Raw genomic sequence first — 26,905 nt, 5'->3', positions numbered from 1 at the left:
CATTGTCTCTTGACAGCTGTGGCTCATTCATACCACCAGAGTCTTAGGCTCGCACTTGGGTATCTTTAAACCCAGTTTAGTCCCAGAAGGCACCTGATTCATGTTAACTGTTGGCTTTTGCTCACAGATGTATAAGCCAATTTTGTAGTGGGAAATGAAAAAGAACAAATCCCTTTCAGTGTTCAGGAAAAATAGATGACTGTTATATCACCCAGACCTGAGATAAGAGAATTTCACATGTCTGAATATACTCTGACCTACACCACTGGTTTCAGCTGCTGCTCACAGCTTATGTGGCAGCCTGGTGGCTGGCAGAATAACTTTGCTGAACACCTTTGCTGGAAGCTAGCAAAGAAGTTCCTTAGAGCCTGCCAAAAATGCTGTTCCCTTCACCTTTGCTCATCACTAATATGCAAAACTCTGGTCATGGTGAGGGTACAATGAAGAAATAGCTTGCCTATTATCTGTTTAAATAAGCAAAATAACATTCTGCTTTGCAAGATAATCTTTATTATCAAAAGCAACATTTAGAAAAAAAATTAATAGATACACATCCATTTTTCATGCATACTTTGGACCACTGTTTGAAAAGATTGAAAGAATAGTGGAAAGTAAAAAATGAAAAAGGAAGTAATTATAAGGTAATTGGGGGAAATTGTTATACTCTAATAAAGATAAGTAATTTTAGTTTTCCCTAAATTTAGTTTTCCCTCTGCCCTTTTTATTAAGCAAGCAGTAATATTTAGAAAGCCAATTTCGGTTTTGTTTATGGTCCAATCTCCATTTCAGATTTTGACCCCAAGGCATGGGATGAGCCTGCATTGTTTAGGGAGCAAAGGCTGCAAGAGAAGAGTTATGACGACAATTTTGGTTATGCTATTTTTCTTTCAAAAAAGAAAAAAAATGCACAAACAAACCTGGAACCTGTTAGTGTTCTTTGTATATTTTCCATGTAGAATCTCACTTTTGAAACTGGTCTTGACAGTATGTTTCTTCTACTTGACTGTAATTTTCTCAGTCTGAGAAACACAGTGTAAATGTATTTTCTTGGTTCTTTTGCCTAAGTGCTCTGAAGCAGTAGTGTCATCTTTAAAGATACGTTGCCATACTGACTGAGAGGATAAAAGCTTCTGTATTCTTACTTAGGACATTAGAGAGTGATAGCAAATCTGCATCTGCCTGTGTGCAGTTGAAGAATGCAGTTGCGTGATGATATTTTCTTCTGCCATTGTGGAATCTAAGTGCTTTCCATCCCCTCTCCTGCCTGCCAAGGCAAGGCTGGATTTTACTGCAAAGATGTTGGTTAAGTAAGGTCCACCCCACCCCCCTTCTCTTTGAATCGTAAAGTAAATTCTCTCCAGATATTGCAAACTAATAAACACCCGTGCAGTTTAAGCTCTGTATTTGTCTTGGATGGAAGGCCAGACTTCTGTCTGGAACATCTGAATCGGTGCTTTGGGTGCAGCTTCCTTCTGTTAAAGGGTGGTGATCATCTTGTCAGCAAAGCATCTGATTTACAAGATGAAGTCACTTACAGAAGTAGGCTCCCATCACATACGTACATCTAGGGATGGAAATTGGGGCTTTTTTGCTTGTGGTATAACAAGCGGTGCACCTGCTTATGCTTTTTCCTTCTGTTTTCTTTGGGCAGATCAAGAATGTAGTTTGTGTTTGACCAAGAGTGTAGGGTTTTTAACGGAAACAAAATTTGGCTATCCCTACTTTTTACAAGGAAGCTGCACTGAATGCATTCTAATGGCTTTCCAGATTAATGGGATCTAAATTAATATTTGCCAATGACTAATGTAGGAATAAAATAAACACTTAAGAATTTCTTTGTAATTTTTGGCTTCCTTAGGTACCTCAGTCCATGCTGTCTCTAAGCAAGAAGCCTCTTTCATTGATACAAAGCTAAATCTACTACCCATATTGATTTTGGTGGTATAATCCTCATTGACTTTGAGGGAGAAGGGACTGACAAAGGATAATCCAGCCTCTGCTGTGGATACCTGAGACACTTTTTGATGTGATAGGCAGAGAGAGAGAATGTATGAATATACCAAGATCTTTTTGTAAGTGCTTTTCAATATTGAAAGATCTGGTGCTTTTTGAGGTACTGACCACATTTGACACTGCATGCTTCACAGGCGTTGTTCAAGCAGTTTAGCAGCTGTTTAACAAGCACAAAAATTCAGAAGACCTTCAGCTTATTTGAATGAAACACGTTCTTTTCACTCGACTTGGCATCTCTAATTTTACTGAGCAGCCCCAGTCCCCTAAGTTTAAGTCTGTTTACATTCAGTTACTGTGTGCCATTCAAATGCAAAAAATTTCAAATTAATTGATATAATTGACTGGTTTTTTTAGAACTTGCTCTGAACTGTGTTTATGACACGTATGGCTTTGCTTTCTAGCAAAGTTAATTCACTGAGATCTATGACACTTTCTGTGGGTGTGAGGATTTACTATGAGAAATGAAGACTGATGTTCATGATCAAAGATTTTGATCCCATGTTATCCATACCCTCTTAAAATTACTCTGTATTCCTAAATCAGAGTTTAAAATATTGTTACTTTTTCTTAGTTTGTATTACTTGCTTCATGCCCCTTTACTAGCAAGAGGCAAGGCAAATATTCCTAATGATGTGAGTCCTTGAAATTGAGTGGTTCGTTCAAGATAAGCCTACGTTTGTATGCTAAATTTTCTTAAAGAAGAACTCTTGGGAGCTCTTAAACTTTTATTGGCTCTGGTAAGCAGAAATTTAGTTAGCATGTGGGATGCGAATATTGCTGTTGGCTGCTCTCCTTTTGCATGGCTCTGGCATGTTGAAAGTCAGCAGGTCTTGGTTTTTCCTACTGAGAAAGTGAGGGGTTACATATATTACTTAAATATGTAGATTAGTTCATATTTTGTAAAAACACACTGGGATGCTTTCACCAAAGATGCTGGGTAAAAGCAATTCACGTTTTGAACGTGCTGTTCTGAGGGGGGGTAATGAATTTTCCCCACCTTATTCAGTCCTTGGCCTTTAGAATGGTATCAACACAGGAAGTGACTCTAACAGATGCTTTTGTGATGTGATTCCTAACTTATTGAGAACTGGACTGAGATCCATTGACTCATTTCACGTAAGCCACCAAGGAGCTATTTCCAGTTATTGCCTGGACCAGATCTTTCAGCTGAAAGATGTGATCTCCTACAGCCAGCCATGCTTCACAAGAAACATAACAAACTTGCGTTGCAAATATTTCAACATTATACTTCAGCCTTTGAAGTTTTGGCACTTATTTGGCAAAGGATGCCTCCAAAGAGGTATTTTTAGCAAACATTATATATAGAGCTTCAGAGCTTCATCTCGTTTCTTTATGTGGAGAATATTTTTACTGTCTGTGAGGTGCCCAGAATGAAAGGATGTGAAAATGACAAGATGCTCAAACCACAGTTGGATTCAAATTCTAAGTCAGGGAGCTGGGTCTATCCTTATTACAGACAGTTGCCTGGTCCTCCTTTGCTGGAGAGTCCAGTGGTCTGTGTTGCAGATGGGGATGGGGGAGGGATGTCACCTGTTTTGCTTGCTTCATTTGGCCCTTGAAACATATTTTAACTGTAATTCACAGCCATTTGCTGGAAGACTACTATTTGGTGAGGCTGGGTTTCTAAAAGTGCTTGAGAAGGCTGTTACAGACACGGCCAAGAGTTACAGGCTTTTGAGATGATCGGGAGAAGCAAACTGCGAAATCCAAAGATTAATTCCAGTTGCACATCCAAGCCAGTTATTCGTCTTAACCATCCTCTGTAGTCAGTGGAGATGAAAAAGCAGTAGATGATGTTTGCTTCTACCTTCTGCGCGGGCAGCTATTTTAGGACTCTGCTACTACAGCTGGTACAACAGAGGTTAACACGTTTTTCAGGAGAAAAAGATTGGAACAGGCAAGGCCTGGGTGGACTTCCAGTTGTGCAGCTTCAAATGTGCATATATGCTGTGATGCTGCTGTGTGACTTCTGAGTAGTTTCTTATGGCAGTTGAAATTTCAACAATAATAAAATCCTGCTGGCTTCACCTTAGTAGAATATCCCTGCAGGTGCATGCAAAAACCTGTGAACTCACAGACTCCTTTTGTTTTGCCAACAGCATAGTTAGAATCCATTTGTTTTTCTCCAGTAGAGTGTGAAGAATGTGCTTCCTCAATAGCAGCTGCAAAAGCCCCGGAGCCTGGTGTAAACACCAGTGTAAGTAGGCAGAGCTTGTCTGCCGTTGCACCTCTGAAAAACACCGGGCTCTGGTCAACCGAGCTTTTCTGTTTCCTGCTGTAATTCTGGTTTTTCCCATAGTTCGTTGCGCCACTTAGTGTTAAAAATAGGATTCCATAAAACATTTTTATATTCCTTAAGTGCACACATTTTATTTTTCAAACATATCTGTGTGAAGGCTTGCCTGAGAAACAGCTTGCCTTTCCCCAGTGCTGACCTGATCTGACTGTAATACTAAGCTCAAGGTAAGAGTCAGAACTAATGCAGCAATTCTGTGTCTCAGCTCTTCCTTCAGGTTTCTGGCAGCTCCTACAAGTTACACTTTGTGCTTCAGATGCTGGTGTGGCACTGCATAGTTGAGTTTTTTATATTATTTTTTATTTTGGCAGATCTGATTAATTGTTTGTACCTTACTGTTCCCCATCTCTAAAATCAGATTGAAATTGTCATCATATTTTGAAAGCTATATGTGGAGAGTGCTATATAAGCCTATATGTTACCTTGGATATATTCCTGCTAACAAATGGGTAGAGATGGAAAGGGGTCTGCTCCCTATAGACACTTGTTACAAGGAAGGGTTCTCTGGTCAAATTCTTCTTGGGCCTGGGTTTGTTTACTTCATAGTCAGCTGTGATACAGTTGCTGAGTTGCTTTACTAAGGTGATATGCTTTATGTCTTAGTTTTGCAAAGTACCTTGAGACCTGAATGGAAAATAATTTAAAAGGGCAAAACATAATTTGCTTGCAAGCTGGGAGGCAGATATATCAAATGGGGAAGCAGAATAAAGCTTGGAGCTCTAGTCCACTGGAAGATGAAGATGCTCTCTGGCATTATTAACATGAGTAATAACCCAAAGGAGAGGAAAGCAGCTTGAGGCTTAGTAGCAACCCCAAGAAATCTTTGCAACTTCGGGCATGCTGGGAACAGGGAGGGCATACCTTCTTTTCTGGAGGCTACCAGCACAGCAGCTTCCCTGTGCTTTTAGGATTTGCTGAAATTTCCGTAGTTTATTTTATTACTGATATATTTAGCAAGATTTCACTCAAGGGGATGCACAGAAAAGACAGACTAGCCTCTAGATCTTGCTTCCATCCCTGTGTTATCATCTTAGACCTGGGGAGAATAATGAAATTTCTCTTATGCAACTGGGCTAGGGAGGTAGGTAGGGCTCAATATCAATCAGGGCATGATCTGCGAAGTAAAAAGTGCTGGTTTTTGCACACACCTTTTCTGACTGCCAGGGTAGTTCTAAAATAAGGGATTTCACTCGGTTTTCTACTTGTAAATGAATGCAAGTTGAAGTGTATTTTAAGACTCAACTGAAGCAATAATTTTCTGAGGAGCCACAAATGTAAATGTTTTTGATTCTGTACTAATTCTGCATTATTAGACTCCCTATTTTGTTAGTGCTTTTTATATTTTTGTAAGAAGTGAAGGGAATATAGCACAGCAGCTGCTTCCTAGTGATTCATGACATGGGGAAGCATTCTCTCTTACTCTGTGCTATATCAATGAGACAAACTACATGCCGGATATTATGGGTGGCTTTCCTGGGAAACTGGTAAAACTTTCCAAATGTTGCCCATTTATCAGGACTTTAAAAGATAGCTGATTAATGTTATTTGCATATGAGCAACAGAATGTGTAAACATTGACTGGGGAGTCAAATGAATGCTTTCAGCTGGATTCACAATAGCAACATTTTGCCAAGCCTGAGTGTAGCTCAACTTGGAGACTTTATCACCAAACCTGGCCACTTGCAGCGTATTAATATTTAACTGTCCTTTCTATTGCCTTTACCCATATATTTCCTCTGCTTTCTGAAATCAGAATGGAGACTTCAGCCCTATCCTTGGAACAGTGAAAAACATCTCAGTTGCTTATCTTGCCACACACCCTTCCAAATCCACAGTATACAGATTAATGCCTCTTCTGCAGTTGACTATAGTAGTTAACTGGTGGTCCAGTCTGATTGAATGGGTAGCTTAGAAGTGCAATGACAAAGAAGCAGCCATGTGCCTGCCTCAAGTTTTGGGGCCAGGTTAAATAATGAATTTTCAGAATGAGTTATGTAATTGTTAAATACTTCTTTAGCATCTTTTCTCTTAAGAGCCCAGGTTCTTTGTGCATATGAACTCATTAAGCCTCCTAACATGACCTGCTAGGTACAGGAATGTTATGTTTGTTTTCATGTAGGGTAGCTGAGGCACCCTGAGTGCATTTTTTTTCTTTTTTTTTTTGTACAGTTTGTTTTTGCACATGGGAAACAGAATCCAGATCATTACTGGATTCGTTACTTAATGCAGTTTCCTGTGTGGTAGCCACAAGAGCGTCCTTCCTCTGTACATACATCATATGCAATTAGAAAAAGAAAACTCAAAATATTCATTACTTCAGCACTTGTATCATTGTCAAATACCAGGAATTTAATATGGTTTTATCTTGCAGAAAGATTTGTCACCACTAGAGGTTGTGTTAGGCATACCTTCACTGGAAACTCTTTTGGTAGAGTCGTCGGGTAGAATGAGAGGAGTTGCATTAAGGAATGAGTGAGAAATTAGGTGGGCCTTAAGGTGGATGTTGCTGGTATGTTACTGTAGGTCAAATACCAGGTTTTCCTCTTGGCATTCTTTGGGTGAGCAGCACATAGTACAAACCGTTCCTGGTCTTTATGACCCTATCTACAAAGAGTATGATACACCATCTAGGGGACCGGTGTTCAGCTGTTCATCATGATCAGCCTCACCATAACCGTTCACAATTAATTTGATATTGATGAGTTCCCTAGCGTTGCAGCTTAAAGTAAAGGGGATCTGAGAAAGTAGTCACAGACTGTCTTTTGAAGCTTTGTAAAGCTCTCCTCTCCATCAGCCCATTTCCAAATGGAGCCAGCAAAAGTTGGTGCAAGAAAAATGTTACTCATTGGTGAGAGCATCTCTTTAACTGTTGTCATGGTTGGGCTCTGGGTTTTAGGTTGTACCCAATCTGAATTACTGGCCACTGTGAAAAGGGACGGTCCTGTCCTCCCATCACCAGAAGTTTATCCAAACCTGCTTGGATGTAGTCCAAATTTGGATGCCTGCAAAAGGGACAGTGCTGTTATCCCCCTTGTCCTCTGTGCCTATCCATGTTTCATTATGCTTCTTTCACGGAACTTAGCAGTTGTGTAGCTGGAGGGTGGGACAAACCAACCTTCTGATTTTATGGAAGAATGGTCTCCTTTTTACAAGGGGATGGGAGTGGTTGGTAGCTTAGGTTTGTCAGGCTGATGAGTTTACCCAACTTGCCTGTGGCTGTGGCTGTATTATTGGGAAAACTGTAGGAATGCATGGCCAGGACTGGGGGGGGTCAGCAAAGTGAGAGGGAGGTCTCTCTAACAAGTGATTCATAGACCTGCATTGGCACTCCTTGAAACAGACCTCGGCAGCAATGTCTATCCTTTCTGTGTAAGGGCCTTGTGCATGGGGCCCATCCCCGTAAGGAAATGTTAATGTTAAATAATATTTCAAAAATGGAAATGATCTCATTCTTCCTACAGCTTGTTTGGGTTTTTCTCTGGTTACTATTTATGGGAAATAGCTGGTTGTATCCAACTTGTCAAGCAATTCAGGCTGCTGCCTGAAGGACTTTTTTATTCGCCACTCCACCAGTCTCCATCTTTACACATTGTTTGCACTAAACTGGTATTTCCGTTTGAATTTCCTGCAGGTACCTCCGCTTGTCTTTGTCTCCGCTTGACAGATACAGAAATGGAGGCACAATGACGCTTAGTTACCTTACAGGGCAACAGAGACTTGCACCTTGAAAAGGAACAGTGAGAGCCATTCTGCAGGAACATTAAGTGTTGCTTTTCATTCTACTTCCCTGTAAAGCCCATATCTTTGTATGAGGTGACCTGTGTTCCATGAATAGTCCTTCTTACTGATAAGTCTTGCTCCTTTTCTCAGTCAAGAGCATGCTTAGCCCTCAGGACATGCTACAAGACTGTTATGAAGGCTTTCTTGGTGGGAGAGGTTTGCTCCTAGAGAGGTGGTTGTCTTGTTCTCTTAGTCTTGCCATAAATGATTTCATCTTGAAATCATTTGAAACTAGCCTCTAAGATTTTTTTTTAATTTGGAAATTTATCCATTCTTGCATGCTTAACTGTAGCATAGCAGCTACATACAGCCTTAGTATCTTTTAGAAACTTAAGCAGATATCCTCTGTTCCTTTTCCCTCTCACTTTCTCTTGCAGCTGGATATAGCCAGAGCTTTTGTCCACACCCTGCTTTTGCCTCTCTTGTCCTTTGACTAGGAAAACAGATAATTGAATCAAATCTCTGAGATTAATTTAGAGGAAAACACCACCCATTTTGAGTGAGCATTCCCAGGCCAAGACTGGAGAATTACCTTCCACAGGGAGCTAACGCCCATCACAAACCTCATCATCTTACACCTAGGTGCAAATCTTTTATTTCCTTTTTGCCTTTCTCTTATCTTCCTAGAAGGGTGGATATGTGATTGTGTTGGAGGGATTATATCTATATATGCATATCCATAACAAAGCACTCCTCTGGTCACTTTTCAGCCCTAGAGGAAATGAGCAGTTGGGACATTAAGCAATAGGCTGCCGGAAGACTCTCAGATTGCATGAAAGCAAGGCTCTGTGAGTTTGCCACTGAAAGTGATGTTTTCCTCTATTCCTAAACCTCTAAATCTCAGAAGCATAAGCTCCAGCTACCCACTTACAGTGTATTTTTCTTCTGAAAGTGATATAGATGTTGAAATGGAAAAACACTTGTATTGACTGTTGTCCCCTAAACCAGTCTGATAATAAGGCAGAATATTTTCTCTTTTCAGATGTCCTTGTTATCACTCTAGGGATCAGATGTTGCCATCATGGTTCCTTCATGAAATAATATTTCTTTCTCCACCTTTGCGTGGCTAGAGCTCTTGATGATTTGGTGGTAAGAGTATGGCACAGCTGCATCCCCACCGTTCCAAACCTGCTTCCCAGCTTCAGGCACTAGGAAGATGGTACCATGTATTCCTCTCTTACATCAAGAGACTCCACACATCTTCTCAGCTGTGTGTATCCTGGGCCTCATCAAGGTAGTCTGCTTTATGTGCCAACAGTTGTCTCCTGCTCCAAAAATCATAGTTAAAGAAATGAACTGTTGTAGTGGGATTTGAACGGGCAAACATCTGCTCTTCAGTATTGCATAGACTAACAAGATGCCCTACCTGCTTCTGCTGCTTTTTAAGGCCAGAGGGATCTGTTGTGCTCATTAACCCTGACGACAGGCATTGCACAGGCCATAGCCTGTCACTGGTGTTCCACATCTCATTTAGCAGTCAGCTCCTTTGCTGGCACAGGCTTATCATGTGTAATTACTATACTTAATTTGATTGCTGTGATCTTAAAAAGAGCCTAGAAAGAGTCAGGGATTTGAACTTATATCAGTAAAAAGAAAAACAAACTTAGTGCCCTCTTCTCTTCCAGCATTCTCCAATGCAAAAGTCCCTCCTAGTTCCCAAAGGTGAAGCCCTGCTCTGCTCCTGCCTCCCTAGGCTCCTTAGAAAATAAAAGGCTTTACAGCGTCCCTGAAATCTGGGAGTAGAGTTTCTTGGATCAAAGCTGAAAATGTCATACAATTTCAAGGAAACTTTATGCAGGTGCCATGTTAGAAGCTTCTCTTATTCTTTACTTCTGTCCGAAGTTGTGTCTCTTGGTCATGAAAGAGCCAGATGGAGAGAAATCAACTGTGACTGAATTTTACTCTTAGACAGCTGTACATGTTTTGGAGTGGGACGTATCTTTCACAGACCTGAGTGTAATTTTATCCAGAAAACCAGTAACTGAGGAGGAAGCAGACTTCTGATCATTGACCTTGCTCTGTTGGTAATTATTTCACGATCCAAAACATTGCAGCAAAATACTTAGCGTGAGCTTTTTAATGCCTGTTAATTTAGCAGATCTTAAACAATGTTTTCTCTTGAATATGCCTTGATGCAAATGTCTCCTGAAAGCTGAGAAAACACTTAAGTGCACAGGAATGCAATTACTTCAGTAGATAGAAGAGTTTCCTGTTTTTAGACACTTCTAAGAGGACAAAGATTTGCAGCACTCTGAAACCTGGGGAGAGCCACGAGAAAGGGAAGACATAAGTAAGCTAAAGCAAACTATGAAAGATCATTTCACTGCACAGCACTGCTAGCATCTCAGCAAGCTACCAATTTATCTTGTTGCCAATAAATTAAAATGCATCAATTCAGATGCTGTGATAAACCCTGGAAGAGAGGGGTGGCTGCATGCGACTGCAAGTCTAGTTTCCTCCTCATGTCTTGTGCTTTGTTTAGTTGCCCCAGGTGTTGTCCTGAGCTGACCTCCCATTTGGAGCACTACTTGGAAGACAGAGCAGTGTGTGGATACACCAGCACCTCTATTCCCTTCCTGTTCCTAGCTCCAGCCCTCCGTTCTTGCTGATGGCACAGAAGTAAACCTCTCTGTTTCCTCCTCTGTCTCCAGATGAAGTTAATGGGGTGGGTGGAGGAGTCCTGTCTTGCAGCTATGCATGCATGCACAGTAAAGCAATTTGAGTAGGTACTGCTAAAACCCCAGTGACTGGATTGTCTTAAAAAGCCCTCCTGTAAAGAAAATAGTTATTTGAAAGGACCGAGCTCAAGAAGATTTTGGTATGTCATTGCAAGTCATTCAACACTGAGTGTTCTAAGTACAGGATGTCTCAAAATGTACTCTTAACTTTAGGACAGAGCTATTGATAGTGGAGCATAAAGAATGTAATTGTATCGCCAAAGGTTGAGGCAAGTGGAGCAGAGATGGAAGTGACCTTACTAGTCAGTTTGTATTTCTAAACTTTAGGTCATCAGTCTCCCATTGTTAGTGAAAGCAAAGGTTATACTGTTTGGATCAAAAGTTTCTTTGCTACTTGAAGTGGACAAAAGATTAGCTCTAAAAGGAAGAAAACAAAATGCATATATTTTATAGAGGCATAGATATACATAATTTATATATATAAGCCTGTAAACGTATATTTATTTTGTATATGCATACATTTCACCCAGCTTGTAACTTTTACCATCAGGGAGACAAATTTGTGTTTGCCGGCTGTGCTTGCTGCCATTGAAAGTAGCAGAGAACTGAATCACAGCTGCTATTCATGGGAGACTTCTGCTGCTTGGCTTCGTTGAATAGCAGGAAATCCTGGAGTGCAGCACAACTCCAATATTCAGTTTTTATTCCATATTAGGAAATATTTCCTTATCATTACTGCGGGTGTGTTGGAATAATTTGTGAGATTAATTTCTGTGAGCCAAATTCAAAGACAAGGCCCTGTTGCTTACTTCTGGATTTCCGACAAACATCATGGGGTGGAATGAAGAGGCTCAGCCTGGGCAGGGGTGACCATTTTCAGTCAATGCAGGTGAAACCAGCCTCAGCAAAACTGTTTTAAAAGAAATTGTTTTAGCTCAGTGCGGTTCCTAAATGTGGGTTACACAGCTTCTGGTGCTGACACAAAGCATCGAGTGGCAGCGGGAGAGAAGCAAACAGATGGTTTGATGGAAAGTGGGATGGCTTCTTTCAGAAACAGTACTGGCTAATGCCACCTTACAGTGTGTGTACAACTGTGGCCTTTGCTGGGGGGGTGGGGTGTGTTTTGGAGGGTTTTTTTGCCCCCTCCTTTATGTTTTGGGGTATTTATAGGTTTAGGAGTCTACCCCAAGATAGGAAAGTAACTTTCTTCACTTTGAAAGCATCTCTTTCTTGGGTGTACCAGGTGAAAAACTCTTCTGGAGTTTAGGGGACATGCTGGAGCCAGACACTGATGCCCCGAGTTGCTCTCTGGGCCTCGCAGCCCCCTGGGTTTCCCTGGTGTCAGCAGTCCCAGAAGGGCAACAGCCACCGAGGCTGCAGGATCCGTGCAGCGTTTCCATCCCGGAGTCGTGTGTCTGTGAATGTCTCCTCAAGGTTTTCTCACAGTTGTGGGGACAGGGCACTGGGAGTGCCTGCTCTTTCTGGTTTGTGAGCTGGGGGTGGGTGAGCCATGGAGCATGCTCTGCTTTTAGCCGTGACTATAACGGGCGACTCACCCAGACGCTCCATGGGGAACACAAGAATGACTTAAAATGGCTAAAACATTTGAACATCTTTTGCTTTTAAATAGCAAAGCCTGTTCCAACAGGGCTAATTTTACTCGGTTTCTTAGTGCTACTTTAAATAGAACAAATGTAATTCATTCTGTGACTTTAAAGTAGCAAAACTTACTAGAACATAACACACACTGGGGAATGAATAACAAACTAAAGGAAATGAAGTATATAAATGAGGTAAATGAAATGCTAAAGTGTCAGTGACAGCTCGTTGCAGTCTTGTTGTTTTCCCTTCTCAGATGGGGACTGTTGTAAAAACTGGAGGGTGCCAGAGAGATCTGGTCTTGGCAATAACGTCAAAGAAGAATCTCTGTGTGAAGTATCTGATTTGCTGTATTTGGCAGGGAATGTTGCTTCCTTCAGGTAGCACATTAAATAAAATAGGGACTTATGAATGGAGATACTACTGAAAACATGAATTATGTAGGAACATAATATTTATTTTTCTTTCTGAAACATACCCCTGAGCAAACATGACAAACATGCTGATCTGATAACTGTGAACTTCAATAAGAGCAGTAGCACAGCTACCATCATCCAGATGCCAAGAATAGGAGTATTAGGTCAAAAACCTATGTAGCTGAAGGGTTTTTTAATTGACATAAGTGACCTTTGAACAAGGGTCTGTTCTGAACATGGAAATATTTATTCGTAATAATACGAGCATTAAGATCAGGCTCTGAGTGTTGAAAAATATTGGCCCATAATTGACCTAGATTGGAGTAGTGGGATTTTCTTATTTGCTTGCTGCTCAGAGACTTCAGTATCCTATAGTGTTTTGTTTGTTTCTGGAGGTTTCTCAAAAGCTTTGGAAGTGGATTTAAAGTGGGTTATAGAAAAAGAAGGCAGGGAACCTCTCCAGGAGGAGGTTTGGTATAAACAATTGGATGGTAAAAACATGCACAGTGCAGTTGCCAATTTTGTGCTAACAGAAGCTGTAGTGCAGAAAGTAATTTTCCCTCCGGGCTGATACCCAATATGACCACTTTCTCATTCTGTTTCATCATTGGAGCTATCAGCTGTAGTACAACATTTTTATCTTTGCCTTCTGTTTGCGTGTCAGCTCATACCACGTACAGTTGCATGTTTCAGAAGTTGCCCAGGGTGCCTGGGCGGCTGCTGCTCCATGCTCCAGCTGCTGCTCCTCCCCCTCGCTCTTGCTGGTATGTCACACCACCTCGTCCTGCTGAGCCTTTGGTTGCTTATTTCATTTATCTGTCCCTGCCCACTGCCTTTTGGTGTGAATCATGCTGTTATTTGTGTTTGGTGGGTTGGGTTTTTTTCATATATATTTATCTGTATCTCCTGTCTCTCTTTAAGAGAATCCAAACAATTTGGAGACAGCAGGGCTGGCGCTCATACTTGAAGCCTTGTTGTATCTGTGCTGCTTTCCTAGATAGCACTTTATTTTTTAAATATAATCCTTGTCGCCAGTCGTTTTTAGTGCCCAGTTTTGCAAGTTGCTTTGCTGTGTTGTCTGTAAGGAGCCAAGCAGTGTTACTAAGTCCATACTAGCTTCTCACCCAGAAGAGCTCCGGCGCTACGCACAGTGGTGATAGCTGGCGTTTCTCTGAAGGTACTCACTCTATTGAGCTGTATGCGTTTACCTTGGAACAGGTCTGGCACTGAAAGCCTATCTCTCATTTCTCTTTTACCTTCTAATTCTTGAAAAAATGCCATTTGTATGCTTCATTTCAGGAGCAAGTTGAATGACAAAATATCTCATTCTGAGAAAATGGGAACTTTGAAAGGCAGAAGTATGTTTCAGTATCTGCCTTACCCAGAGGCTTTCACTCAAGAGCCAAATTCCCCTGGAATGTAAATGGAAACTTTATAAACTTCGCAGTTTTACCTTTTTTTACTGCAATAGCGAACTGCCTTCCTAACTGCTGGGCTTTAGGGGCATGCTTGGATGTACAAATGAAAACTACTATCAGCCTTTCTGTGAGGTGATGTAGCTGTTTTGGGAGGAAGGATTGGTGTTCCCTGTCCTGCTGAACGTGTGTGTAGCTTTAAATTTTAAATCCAAATCGGAGACCCAGCAGCGTGATGTAAGTAGCATTGTTCTGTCATGGGGGGGGAAGGTGCTTTTTTTCTCAGAGAACTGTACATGGTGTTTGCTACCTAACTTAAATACGCACTAAGTAGTGATTCCAGAACAAACTTATTTTGGGGTTGCTGTATAATTATACTACACACATGGTTTCAAAAATAAGAATGGTATTTCTGTTGTGTGTCTTGGGTCCAGATTAATTTTATAGTATAGATCCAGCCTTATTTGATACTAAGAATGAGCTATACATGTAACACAGTTGTACAGGAGACTTGCCTGTAACGAGACTGGCACCTTCAGACCTGTTCTAACAGAAGCAAAGCCTGGTCGTGATACCCGCCGCTATCTAACTGGCACAGACTTGCTCTTTTCCTGGCAATCTGTGTAAGAGAAAGCGAGAATTGATCAAACAGGTTACTGCAGTATCCTGAGAAACATGAAACCCTCTAAGAAGGAAGATAGCTAGAAAGATTGGTTTCAGTTTTCACTGCTGCTAGCATACTCTCACATATTTATAGTCTCACTGAAGTGAGAAATCATTAAAAAAGTAAATGTGAAAGGTTGGAAGAATATGTTGGAAGGGTATGAAATGATGAACGTATCTGTTTGGGAGGGGTGTTGGTTTTTTTGGTGTTCTGTTTGTTTCTTTTTTTCCTTTTGTCTACCAAAGCATTTGAATCCTCACCATTACTACAGTTCAAATGTTTTCTGAAGTGCTATGATTATGCTTTCTACTCCACATCCCTGTCCTGTTGCTCCATTTTACAGGCTGGAAAGTATGCCATGGGGTAATAAAGCAAATTTCTTGATCTTGTAGCCCATCTGTGTCAGGATCCTCTTTCATCCTCATTATCCATTCCTCTTCAAAGTCTAGAGCTACCTGGATATGTAGAAATAGGCTCTAAAATTACTGAGGGTGTCAAACCTTCTTCCTTCCAAGTGACAGCTCTCTGCTCACTCTCTTCTTTACACATCCTGGATGTCCCAAGGCGGAGCTGTGGAGGCTGGAGGAGATATGCGGGAGGCTTGGATTTTGTGCTCTCATCCCTTCCTGATTAGAAAATGATCCTGCGAGGTGCTAAGTGTTTCTTTCAGGGGAGAACGGTTCTCCAGGTGCCTTGATTTCTTTCCTCTCTCCTCTTCTGAGTTGTAGCAGGTGGGATTGGATGCCTCAGTGATTTTGCTCTGATTAACCAGAGCCGGAATCCAATAGTCTAATATGAAAACGTTAATAATGGGCTGTGGGAGCTGCCAAGAAGCACCCTGGAGGGGATGTAAGTTTTGGATTACCAGTTGTGTAGCAGAAGCTGGGTGTGGGATTTTCAACAGTGGAAATGCTTTCAGGAAAATCAGTCAAGGGTTTGACTTAGAGCTGTTGTGATAGATGGGAGCACAGACTGAAGTTGTAGTAAACGCTGCTTGGTGTTTCTCTGCTTCCCAGTCAGGAAAGATATGGGAATAAAAAGATCAGACATACACTTGGACCAGGCAGCATTTTCCTACCAGAAAGGAGAGGGTTAGTCAGGACAGACTTGCTCAAAGGAGACTCAACTCCAGCTTGTTATCACTGGGCCTGCTGTCCCCTTTCTGCTGCTGTACCCTGCTCTCCCTTGCCCTTCAGCAATATCCTTCATCTCCTCTCTGCTATGCTGCTGTCCCACCTGCCTCTTGGGGCAAGATGTCCCTGGTCACCCCACACCTGTAGCTCCTCATCCCCTTCTCTCCTGTGCCCACGCCAGACACGCTTGCTGCTGAGCAGAGCAGGCATCAGGAGAAGGGCTCGTGCTGTGAGTTCAGCCAACCGTCCAGGAGGCACAGGCTCGATTTCTGGGCCAAGCAGCACATATGGCATCTCTGCTCCTGGCAGCTCCGAGAGGTTGTCCCGCAGGCTACGCACTGCTCAATGTCTCCTGTCGATTAGGTCGGTTTGATGACTCTCTCATTCACAGCCGGTGGTGTATCGTTTTTTCCAAAGTAACAGGCTCTTCGGAAAGTAAGGTCTCTGGTCTTCATCAGCCAGAGGAGTTTTGGCTAAATACATCTGGCTGGCTAATATGACCACCTTCGTGGTCCAGGGAGCCTAGTGGAAGGCCGGAGATTCAGCAGGAATAGAATGGTTCCATTATGCAAATGGCATGAATTTGGTAGTTGTTCGAGGGCATTTCCAAGAACTATGGGTGGCACCTTTTCAAAATGTTCCCGTTAATGTGCTGAGGTCAGTAGTAGTGTGGTGTCAATAAAAAGTCCCATTTTGCAGCTGCTTCCTTCCTGCCCCCATCCCCTCTGGCATAATTTGTTTATAAAGGTCACACTTAAGTATTTTACTTGGTTACTCCCAACTGAATATCTTGTCTGGGAAGTGGATTTATGCTTGGTTTGGGGGTTTGTTAGTGGAAGCAGAGAGGCAGGCGGAAAAAGGATGAAGAGGTTTTCTCCGCTGTGAGTTGATGCAGGATTTTGCAGAGTGCCTTGTGTCTCCTGCCAGATGTGTGCTCTTTTCCACTTTGGGGAACCTGGAGAGCTCAGGGCACGTCTTGGTTTTACAAAGTTGAATTCTGCCCCCCCCAACAACAGACCTGGGGCCGCCTATTATAAACTGAGCAAATGTGAAGTAAACTCTCTACCACAGCAGAGCATTTCCTTCAGTGTGGTCTGACAGCAGGGCTGGTGGTGTGTGCACAGGGTTCGTGGGATGCTGGAAGCAAATACTTCTGGCAATGTATCCCTCCTGCTTTGGTGGGGCTACACCAAGGTTTGACCGTGAAGTCGATACAAGTTTCTTCTCTGTTAAATAGCTTTCTCTGAGCTCGCTAGCCTTACGGCTTGGCTCTGGTCTTTGTTTTCCTACTATAAAACCACAGTGAGGGTCAGCCTTGCTACTTATAGTGTGGTGTGCTAGTGCCAGAATTATTGTTTCCTTTTTACAGGCTTAATAAAAATCAAGTGGCTTAGATTTACTATTTGGTAACACCTGCATTTGTGATTGTAGGAGCATGGGCACAACACACTAACTGGAAACAAACTTGCAGTGTTATTTTATCCTACCAGGAATACAAGACATGCAAAGGATGGAATATCCTGTTGCTTGCTGGTGCGTGAGTGCACTCATTGTACCTTAATAAAGGTTGATCAATTTCAAGCCTGGGTTAATGTGATGCTATCCTGACACTCCAAAATCATCAGAAGGCTGGGTTTTCCTCCATTAGGTCATTTCTTGAAATAATCACAGATGCTAGCATGTCGTTGGCAGTTGTTCTGCTAGATTTGTGTGTGTCAACATGCTGTAGGTTTTGTTCTCAGATACCTGTTTCATATTTATGTTTTCCCACCTCAAGGGAAAAAGAGTGTAATATTGTATAACAGACTCAATACAGAGAGCAGAGCCAAGTTTTCCAATTTTTCAAGAAGTGTCCAGTATGGGGTACGTGTTTGTGTGAAGAATAAACCCCTTCATTTTTAGTAAAGATTATTAACAGTTGACAGCTCTTGTCTTTCCTTACTAGAAAATTAAAGGGGTTAAAATATTGATTAAAAAATAGAAATATTGACATCATGAAGCAGCTGTAGTGCTATTAAAACCTATGGAGAGAGGTATTTTTATTCTCAGAACTCCGGTGTCTTGTGTGCTCCAAAATACAGAGCTAAAATAATATCTACATAATGATATAAACCACCTTTATTTGTGACACAGCAGTCACATTTCTGGCAACAAATATCTTATTGTTGTACCAAATCCAATTAAAAATCCACAAGATGAAATGCTGTCTTCTCAAAGGGTAGCAGGCAAATCTAAAACAAAAAAACCCAGAACAGAATTAAGCGATCTTCCTGTCTGGTGTGGAGGCACAAGTTTTCTGCTGTGTGAAACTTTTAATCAGTTTACCTTAAAAGGTATTAGGATCTGCTTGAAGATCATGAACCTGAACAAATTTGGCATTTGTCTTCCTCAAAATCCTCTGGTGAAACAGGATTATGTAAATAATCAAAAGGAAGTGTATGTAGCTCTGTGTAATGTGTAATTTTTCCAAAACCAACCCCAAAACAACCTGAACAAATGAGCGTGGGGCTGAGATGTTTCTATTTGTGGCTTCCATCCATGAGGCTCTCCTAAAGTGCCTCAATCCTCTTCCAGCTAGGTTGTGAGTCCTAGGACAAACTGTGCCTTTTTTTTTTCCTTTTTCATCTTCCCTGGCTGCAGTGGACTCAGGACTGCCCTAAGATGTCTTTTCCCAGTGTTACAGGTGTCATTCTAGCACATACAAGTTCTTTGGGTTCAAGATGAAAGCTATTGAAGAGAGTGGCCTTTCTTTACTCTTTCTTCCTAGTTTTTAAGTGCTCAGTGACCATGTGCCCTGACCTATAAGTGACCTATAAGTACTTTATCTACATGGGTGACATATTTACAGCTGCATAAGAAGAGTCTGCTTCCGCCTCCCCCCCCGCCCCCCCCCCCCAAGTTTGAGAATCCAAACACAGGGAGCTATGTAATGAACAGCCACTCCAGAAAACGCTTGTTTTCATCAGTGGCATGTCACAGAGGTGGTCAGAAAGAAAACAGAAAGACTGGTTCCCTAATGGCCTTGTGGTGGGGAAGGGTGTTCAATTCTTGGTGGTTGATTGTTGCTTTAAAAACCCAACCAAACAACAAGCCAGCAACAGAGTTTTCCATTTCATATATGGCAATTCAATTATTTCATTTTCATGCAATGATTTCTAGAAATCCCCCCAACTGTCAACATGTAATTTTGTTGACCGGCTTTAAAATTCAAAGATATTTAATGGTTATCTTCTATCCTTGAACAGCTTCTCCCCTGGATGCGATTAGGGTTTTGTCCATTTACTTTTTCACTTTTTCCTGTCCTTCTGGTGGTACCCAGTGTTTCTGGAGTCTGAAATTGTCATAGAGTTGTGGCATGTCCAGCTGTGGGAGCTGCCTGGTCCTACTCTCGCTTTCCCCTCTTCCTTTCTGTGATCCACCACCCCTTCCCTCCCCCAGATTGGACTCAAGTCAGCTGGAGGTATATTTTCCTCATTTGTGGACAAGTGCTGCTGGGTGAGCTGCCCGTAGCCTGCATAATTCTTTGCTATGATTCACCCTTTGTTTTGCCAACATGTTGTTGTTTTTTTTAGAGAGTGGGTAGCAAGTCCTCCTGCTATTTCGGGATAATTTTATAATGGTTTCTTAATGGAGTTCCTTATGTTTAAAAAACAATGCCTACCCTGTGAATTCTATAGCATCTAAGAATTTGGAGAAGGAGAGTGGGAAAGAGGAAAATATTTTAAAAATTTTTTTTCAAGTAATGATTTGACATGCTCTGTTTCAGTACATGTTACCATGGCGATGACTGCAGGGACTACAACATCCTTTCCCATGAGTAACCACACCCGGGAGAGAGTGACAGTGGCCAAACTTACGCTGGAGAACTTCTACAGCAACCTAATTATACAGCACGAAGAAAGAGAAACCAGGTACTGGCTCTGCTTCCTCTCACTCCTCTTCAGCTTTTCTTGGTTGGCTTTTGGCAGTGTTTGTTCAAGGGCACTTTGATCCCTGTTCTCAAAGCTTTTCTGTACCTGGTAGCAAGGAGCTAATCCCTGAAGGGCACAGGCTGCCTTTTAGCTGCTGGCTGTGCTGATAGACATGTGAACACCCCCTGCTACTGCACCGAGCAGCCACTGAGTGACCAAGGACCTCCGCTTTTGATGTTCTCATACAATTTACCTCCTCATCAGATTATTACTACTTTGCAGAAACCACTCTGTGCAGGATCTTATTTTGCAGCATGTGTGAGGTTTCTACTTCTGCATGACCTCTGATGCCTCTGCACCTGCCCCAGGGAATAAACTCTACAGAGAGGTAGATGCTGCAGAGCTCCTGATGGGCGGTAACTTGGTTTTGTGTAAGGCAGTGGCTTGTGGTGTCTGTTCATGCTCTGCAGCATGGAGCTTGTGCCAAGACTCATAAACGCTGCAGAAGGCAGTGTATAGGAGGTAGGGTACAGGACTAATAGGAGAGGTGTTCGACAGTGTGATGGGGTAAGGAAAGGAGGCAGAGAGCTGGGGGTGGCCTGGGGTGGAAATAAGGGGCAGTAAAGAGCATAGGGTTGGTGATGGAGGGTTTGATAAGCTCTTGGGTTGGCAGGAAGAATTTTGGGGATAATACCCACTCCTAAACTCTTCTTGGGTGGTGTTGACTGGCACTCCTTGCGTGGGAGTCATCTCCGCTTTAACTTCTCTCATTGGTGCCTAATTCTGCCTCCAATGTGGTGAAGTGCTACTTGAATTAAGTGTCAAAGCACCAAGCATTTGATTATAATGAATGTGGTGTTTCAGATTGTCATCAGCATGTGAAATTATCATTCCCCTGGTAATATGTTTTTAATTGAGGGGTTTTCAACCGAGCAGCAGGGTTTCTCTCTTCATCACATTTAGTCATTATCCCATGTAATTGAGCTGCTTCTAGTTAGGAGAATAGACTGTCTGCTGAGGGCCTTTAATTTAGGGGATCCTGCAGTACTTCCCAAAGTGCAAAAAGGCACCAGCAGCCTGGCATCCAGCCTTCAAACTCTTGGCCGCTGCTAGTAGGTAACCAGCTTTCTGAAAGCTGCACCCTGACAGTCATAAAGAACCATTGCACAGGTGGAAAAAGAGGGTCCAGCAGACATGTGTTGACTGCTGCCATTTGTGGGGTAACCCCAGGCTTCACTCCCTGCCCAGACCCTCCCAGCCTGGCATGGCACCAGCTGGAGGAGCCCTGGGACCAGTGAGCCCTGGCACACACAGGACACTGGGAGGAGATGATGGGGAATCCGGGGGGGTAGAGTTAGTTGGCATGAGGGTGAGGGGAGCAGGACCAGGTGTGTGACCAGGGATTGGTCAGCAAGGCTGAGACTGGGGGGTGAAAGCTGGAGCTAGCTGAGGTGTTGGAGGTAGAGCTGAGATAGAAACGGAAAACCCGATGTTTATTCTGATTCATAATCCTAATTGACAAAAACAAGACTATATGAAGAAATATACATCATTAGTGATTGCATGTTCGGACCTTTAATGCCTAATTCTGCAAATATACAAGTATGTGCTTAAATTTGCTTATAAGTTTTCAACAGCTTTGGTCACAAACGAGTGAATGGGTGGAGTGGGCAGTAAGTCCTCAAATTTCCATTTGAAGCAAATTCTTTGGTATTTGGAATATATGAGGTAAAGGCATTATCTTGTTGTAGTGTTATGTTTGGTTTTAATAAATAATATAAAACACCCTCCTGTTTCTCCCCTTCACAGGCAGAAGAAGCTAGAAGTGGCTATGGAAGAAGAAGGTCTTGCAGATGAGGAGGTAAATGCTACTCAAGTAACCTTTAAAGAGACTGCTTTGCTTTTGTCTCAGTAGCTAAAATTGGCATTTGAGGAGCTTACGAAACTATTAGCTAGCATGACAGTAAGTTTTATTTCGTAAATGAATGTTGCCCCTGTAAGTAACTTGTTTATTAGGGAAGCTGTGAATGTGCTTGAATGATACTTGCAATAGCTAAGGCTTCTCCTGCCACCTGTAGTTCTTATGAGAAATATGGCTGCAGCAAGTATCTAGCATGCTTTTCAAAGATTAAAATTGTTTGCCATTATGTTTGGAAAGAAAAAAAGGTGGGATGTTGTTGGAAGAAGTGGGTAGAAAGCAAAACGCTGAATTTTTTTTTCTTTATTTAAACAACAAACTGAGCCCTCCCTTGCTCTGTTTGGGTACAGTTGAAGAGGGATCTCTGTCCAGTTGGCAGCTCTCAGAACTCTGGTCAATAAGTAGCTTTTCTGATGTTTATCATGCCATGGCTGCCCGCACTGCCTTCAGGATAGGTAGGGAAATAAGTAGGAACAGTGCCCCAGCCATTTCTGAGTTTGTGTGGCTGCCGTAACTACTGGGAAGAGGGAAAAGCGAGTGTGGGTGTGTAATGCCATCTTGTGGTTTCAGATGACACTGTCATCCTAGTACAAACTCTGGCAGGTGACTGATCGCTGGGTCTCACTAGCAGTCTCTGAGATATCGGCATCTTTGGGAGCATAGGTCGGCATTCATCTTCTCTTGGGGTGAATCCCATTGACACTTTTATAGAACAAAATGTATTATGGAATTTGGACAGATTTTTCTTTCAGATACCAGTGTTTGCCTGCCCTAAGCCAAATGGATTTTGCTATAGATAGTGTAAGTTGGATCTCTGCTGCCTGTTAGGCTCCTTGTTGCCTGTCGTCACTCTTTTCGGTGGAGTGCAAGTTTCAGCTTTTATTGATCCTTCACACTGCCCAAAACCAAGAGTCCTTGCCTCAGCTAGTGACTTTGGCCTTTGGACTGATGTACTTTGTTTGAACCAGTATGATTATTTTTCCCATTCATTTTTATTACTGTTTCTTTATATCTAACTAATAGAAAAACCAAAACATTCCTCCCACCCCACAGAAGTGAAACTGGGCCTGAGGCCTCTGTATGAAAGACCATGCTTGTGGCTCATACTTTGAGAAATTAAGGAAGAGTTCTCCTTTTACATTTTCTCTGTAATCCTAATGGGAGGGAGAATACTTCACAGAAAGGGAAATTGTGTATCTTGACTTTCTACTGTCTAATGACTTATAAACTTCTCCGTATGTGTCTCCTTAGAAAAAATTGCGCAGGTCACAACACGCTCGCAAAGAAACAGAGTTTCTGCGACTGAAAAGGACTAGACTTGGCTTGGATGACTTTGAATCTTTGAAAGTTATAGGAAGAGGAGCATTTGGGGAGGTTTGTGGCATTCTTGCTTGAACAGGATATTAAAATTGGAATGAACATTAAAATGAAACATTTTAATTACAGAAGAAAAAGTTCCAGTTGGGGAGTTTTATTGCAGAAGAGTAGCTATTCGAGTAACTGTACAAGTGTGATAAGTCCAGTAATGAATTGCATACATCGATTTCTCAAGGCCCCTTGAAAGGCCCTTCATTTCCTGCAGTTTCCTATTAACCCAAACCAATGTTGCCCCCTGACTTGGTGGATTTGCAGTTGCACAGCTCCTCTCCATAAATATTCTCCCTGCCCTGTGTCACATCACAGCTGTATCCACTCCTGAATTTTAGCATACACAGTCTCCCAGCTACCTGGAATTTAGTGTGCCTACTAACTTTTCCTAAAATAATAAGTACTTCAAAATATCTGTTCATCACTAGTGTTAGTGTTGTACATGGTATAGAAATATTTCTTCTTTTTTTTCCATGTGTTTTCAAATGTTTAACAAAAGAACTTTTCCATGCCCAGCAATTTTGAGCCTTCCATTAGATTCCATGCTGGGGTCTAGTTTCTGAGGTAGAGAAGATTGATTGGGTTATTTCTCATTATAGGTACGCCTCGTTCAGAAGAAGGATACAGGTCATATTTATGCGATGAAGATACTAAGAAAAGCAGATATGCTGGAGAAAGAGCAGGTTTGTGTTGTATAAGCCCCCTAGATTTCAAACTTACACTGTCTAGAAAATTGTCAAAGTTCTTTGTGGCAGAGACTGCTTGGTCATATTGTCCACTTTGAAAGCCCCAACAATGGTATAGCAGTCCAAAGCATCTATGGAACTGCCACCACAGTACAAAAGAATAAGCAGAAGTTAGGATATAAGGTCAAGTAACAGCATTTTAAAAGATGTTTTATTTACAACCAATTTGGAATAGTGACACAGATTTTTATTTTTTCCTCCCTTTATCAATGCAGATGTTATAGTACTTATCTTGTAAAACTGCATTCCAAGGAAAATGCTTCTTGAAAAGTAATGCTGTGCCAAAGTAAAAACTGAGAGTGCTTGGTGTTTTCTTTTGATGATTAGATACCAACAGACACCACGATGTTCATTGGCTTTGTTTCCTTTTGTTTTGCTTTTTAGTTGGATCTTGTCTTGTTTTGTTTTTGTTAGCTTGGTTTGGTTTTTGCTTTTACTTTTTAGTTAACAATTCACTGCAAATTCCTGGTAGGACACAGCGAGTACGCTAGCAGCACAGAGCAAAGCAATCAAGTGTGGATGTCTCAAGCAAAAGGGCAGATAAAAGAGGACTTTCGTTACCTGTCCAAACCTTACCCATCATTGCTTTTGTAGTGCATTTCCCTGCAGCGGTATTTGTAATTAATTTTTCTTTTTGCTGGTGCAGACTTTTTGTCTCCTCAAGTCCATGCCCTGAATATAGGCAACCAGAGGAGCAGCGTGTTCTGCACAGCAGCCAGGATGTGTATGGCCCTCTGGTTGAAGCCCTGCCCCTGTTTCACAACGTGATGTGGCAAGGAGGCTGAGCTCACACTCCCCATTTACTTTGGGACTGTAATCGTCCCTGGAGAGTGTTTATCTGCCATAATTTTCATTGCCTGGTTTGTTCAATGGAAGGCAACACAAGATACAAATACAAGAAAATTAAGATTATTCCCCCCCCCCCCCCGGAGATATCCTGGCTATTTTTTAAGCAAGGTTTTAATATTATATTTTATAGCTACATTGAGGAATGGAGGGTAGAAAGAAGTATTTTTCTAATGAGGATAGAGCTAGATAAATCGAAGTTGGAGTACCTACTACAGAGAGAGAACCCATTGCCCTGTGAAAAGAACACACAGATGTAAAGATGCTTCTGGCCAGGAGAACTGGGGAAGAGATGCAGAAGACTCTGCTGCTTATTGGAAATAGCCCTTGAAGCTGGAATAGCGGTACATATTTTTCTCTCCAGAAGTTGCTTTCTGGTGTATTAATAATTAAAATCTTAGAGCTGTCGAGAAATACTTTTCCATGCATATGTCTTTCATTTTCCTTCAGGATAAGTGAACATTCTAGTGAAATGCACACCTCTCCTCCAATCTCCATTACTTTTAGTTTCCAGTGAATTCATGGGGTAGCAGCTCTCCATATATTTTTTCAAAGCCTCAGCTGGGACTGGAATATCCTGAGTTTGGGAATGTCTGACCTTGCTCGCATGTCCAGGACCAACATCAGTAGCAGTGGTGGTCATATTAGTTCTGAGCCAGCTTCATGCACATCACTTGAAGGAATGGCTCTATCTTCTGCCTTTCACCTCACTCCCGCCTTTAATAGCCCAAGACCCTTACCATTTTTGCACTGCTTTAATACTGGCCACTGAGCTCATTGCTACCTGCTGTCATCTGTAAGGGCTCAAACTCATCCCAGCCCTGTTCCCACTTGGCCAAGGCAGTCGCCCTGCAGTTCAAGTAAGGTTCTCCATGTACACACGTAGCAGCAGTCTCTGTGTACCATCTGGAAGGGGTTCACGCACCATCAGCAGTGTGTACAATGTGGGTTTGGGAACTAGACAGTAGTTCACTGTAATGTAAATCAGGCTTTTCTCCCTTTTCACAGCAATGAAGGAATCAGTTTTTGCAGGAAGTAATTAGTTTAGGCACTCTGTCCCTTTTGCTAGAGAAAATTCCCCAGACTTCTCTTGCCAAGTTTAACCTGTGAGAGATCTGTGTAGAAGCAGCTTTGTATATGTATACGAGAAATCTGGTAACTCTGACTATAGTCATAATGCATCTACCATTTTACCTCTTGGTTCTGGCATTCTTTATGATAAGCTCTGACCTTTTCCAATAATTTTGTAAGTATTTGCACCTTGAGTTGCACATTATATGGTACTGCAAGCTCAGTCAAAAATTTAAAGTTCTGTGGTGGTCAGCTCTAGTTTTTTTTTTAAAATTCTCCTATTTCATTTTAGGGTAGAGTAAAAAAGGGAATTTCCCTTTTCCACCAGCTTTTTCAGGTCTTTCCAACAAACAGAAACCACTTAACAAGCTATGCTTTGTGTTTATAGAGACTCTTTCTGCAAAGTTGTCTGAACGGTTATTTTCAACATTGAGTTGACTTCTGTGGCTTTCTGCTGGGCATTTTGCAATGACTTTGTAGGATCTAGTAAAAATATATGAAAAATGAGTATGAAAATAGTATGAAAAGTAGTTTCTTCATTAAAGATCATGAAAACTTATTGTAGGACTAAGAATATAATATGGCATTCCTTGTCGAACTATTTAAAATGTCCTTTAATAATAGTTCTGTTTTGGGGTTTGGGTTGGTTTTTTTTGTTTTTGTTTTGTTTTAATTTTAGGTGGCCCATATCCGAGCAGAAAGAGATATTTTGGTCGAAGCAGATGGAGCCTGGGTAGTCAAAATGTTTTACAGCTTTCAGGATAAAAGAAACCTTTACCTGATCATGGAGTTCTTACCTGGAGGTAAGCTGTATGTTGTGGTGTTACATGGTAGTGCTACTTATTCCTTACCTTTTGTTGTCAGCTTTGTAAAGTGTTAGAAACAAGCACGCTGTGTATTTGTTATAATAAAAACTTTAATGTTGTTTTAAATGAAATCCCAGTAATGCAACCACTCCTGATTTTTAGGGGAAGGAGAAAGGTTATGGAGGGATGTTAAAATAGACTTGGATTAAATAATTCTGAGTGAA

The 26,905-nt window shown here is 41.8% G+C and overlaps 1 protein-coding gene across 2 annotated transcripts in view; it reads left to right on the top strand.

Annotated features, from left to right (window-relative positions):
* Positions 1 to 26,905, top strand: part of STK38L (serine/threonine kinase 38 like) — a 50,792-nt gene that overhangs the window by 9,079 nt on the left and 14,808 nt on the right. Inside the window, exons 1-6 of one of the 2 annotated variants that reach the window (XM_075113478.1) lie at positions 13,671 to 13,980; positions 19,782 to 19,926; positions 21,736 to 21,787; positions 23,096 to 23,218; positions 23,812 to 23,895; positions 26,555 to 26,678. In XM_075113478.1, the coding sequence (XP_074969579.1) occupies positions 19,793 to 19,926; positions 21,736 to 21,787; positions 23,096 to 23,218; positions 23,812 to 23,895; positions 26,555 to 26,678 (517 nt within the window). In that variant the 5' untranslated portion in view covers positions 13,671 to 13,980; positions 19,782 to 19,792. Of the gene's footprint in view, positions 1 to 13,670; positions 13,981 to 19,781; positions 19,927 to 21,735; positions 21,788 to 23,095; positions 23,219 to 23,811; positions 23,896 to 26,554; positions 26,679 to 26,905 lie in introns of those variants that run through there. The other variant, XM_075113469.1, reaches the window with a different exon arrangement.

Source organism: Phalacrocorax aristotelis, chromosome 1 (genome assembly GCF_949628215.1).
Source record: "Phalacrocorax aristotelis chromosome 1, bGulAri2.1, whole genome shotgun sequence".
NCBI classification, from domain to species: domain Eukaryota; kingdom Metazoa; phylum Chordata; class Aves; order Suliformes; family Phalacrocoracidae; genus Phalacrocorax; species Phalacrocorax aristotelis.
The sequence above is the reverse complement of the archived record's forward strand: the minus strand, read 5'-3'. Positions and strand labels throughout refer to the sequence as shown.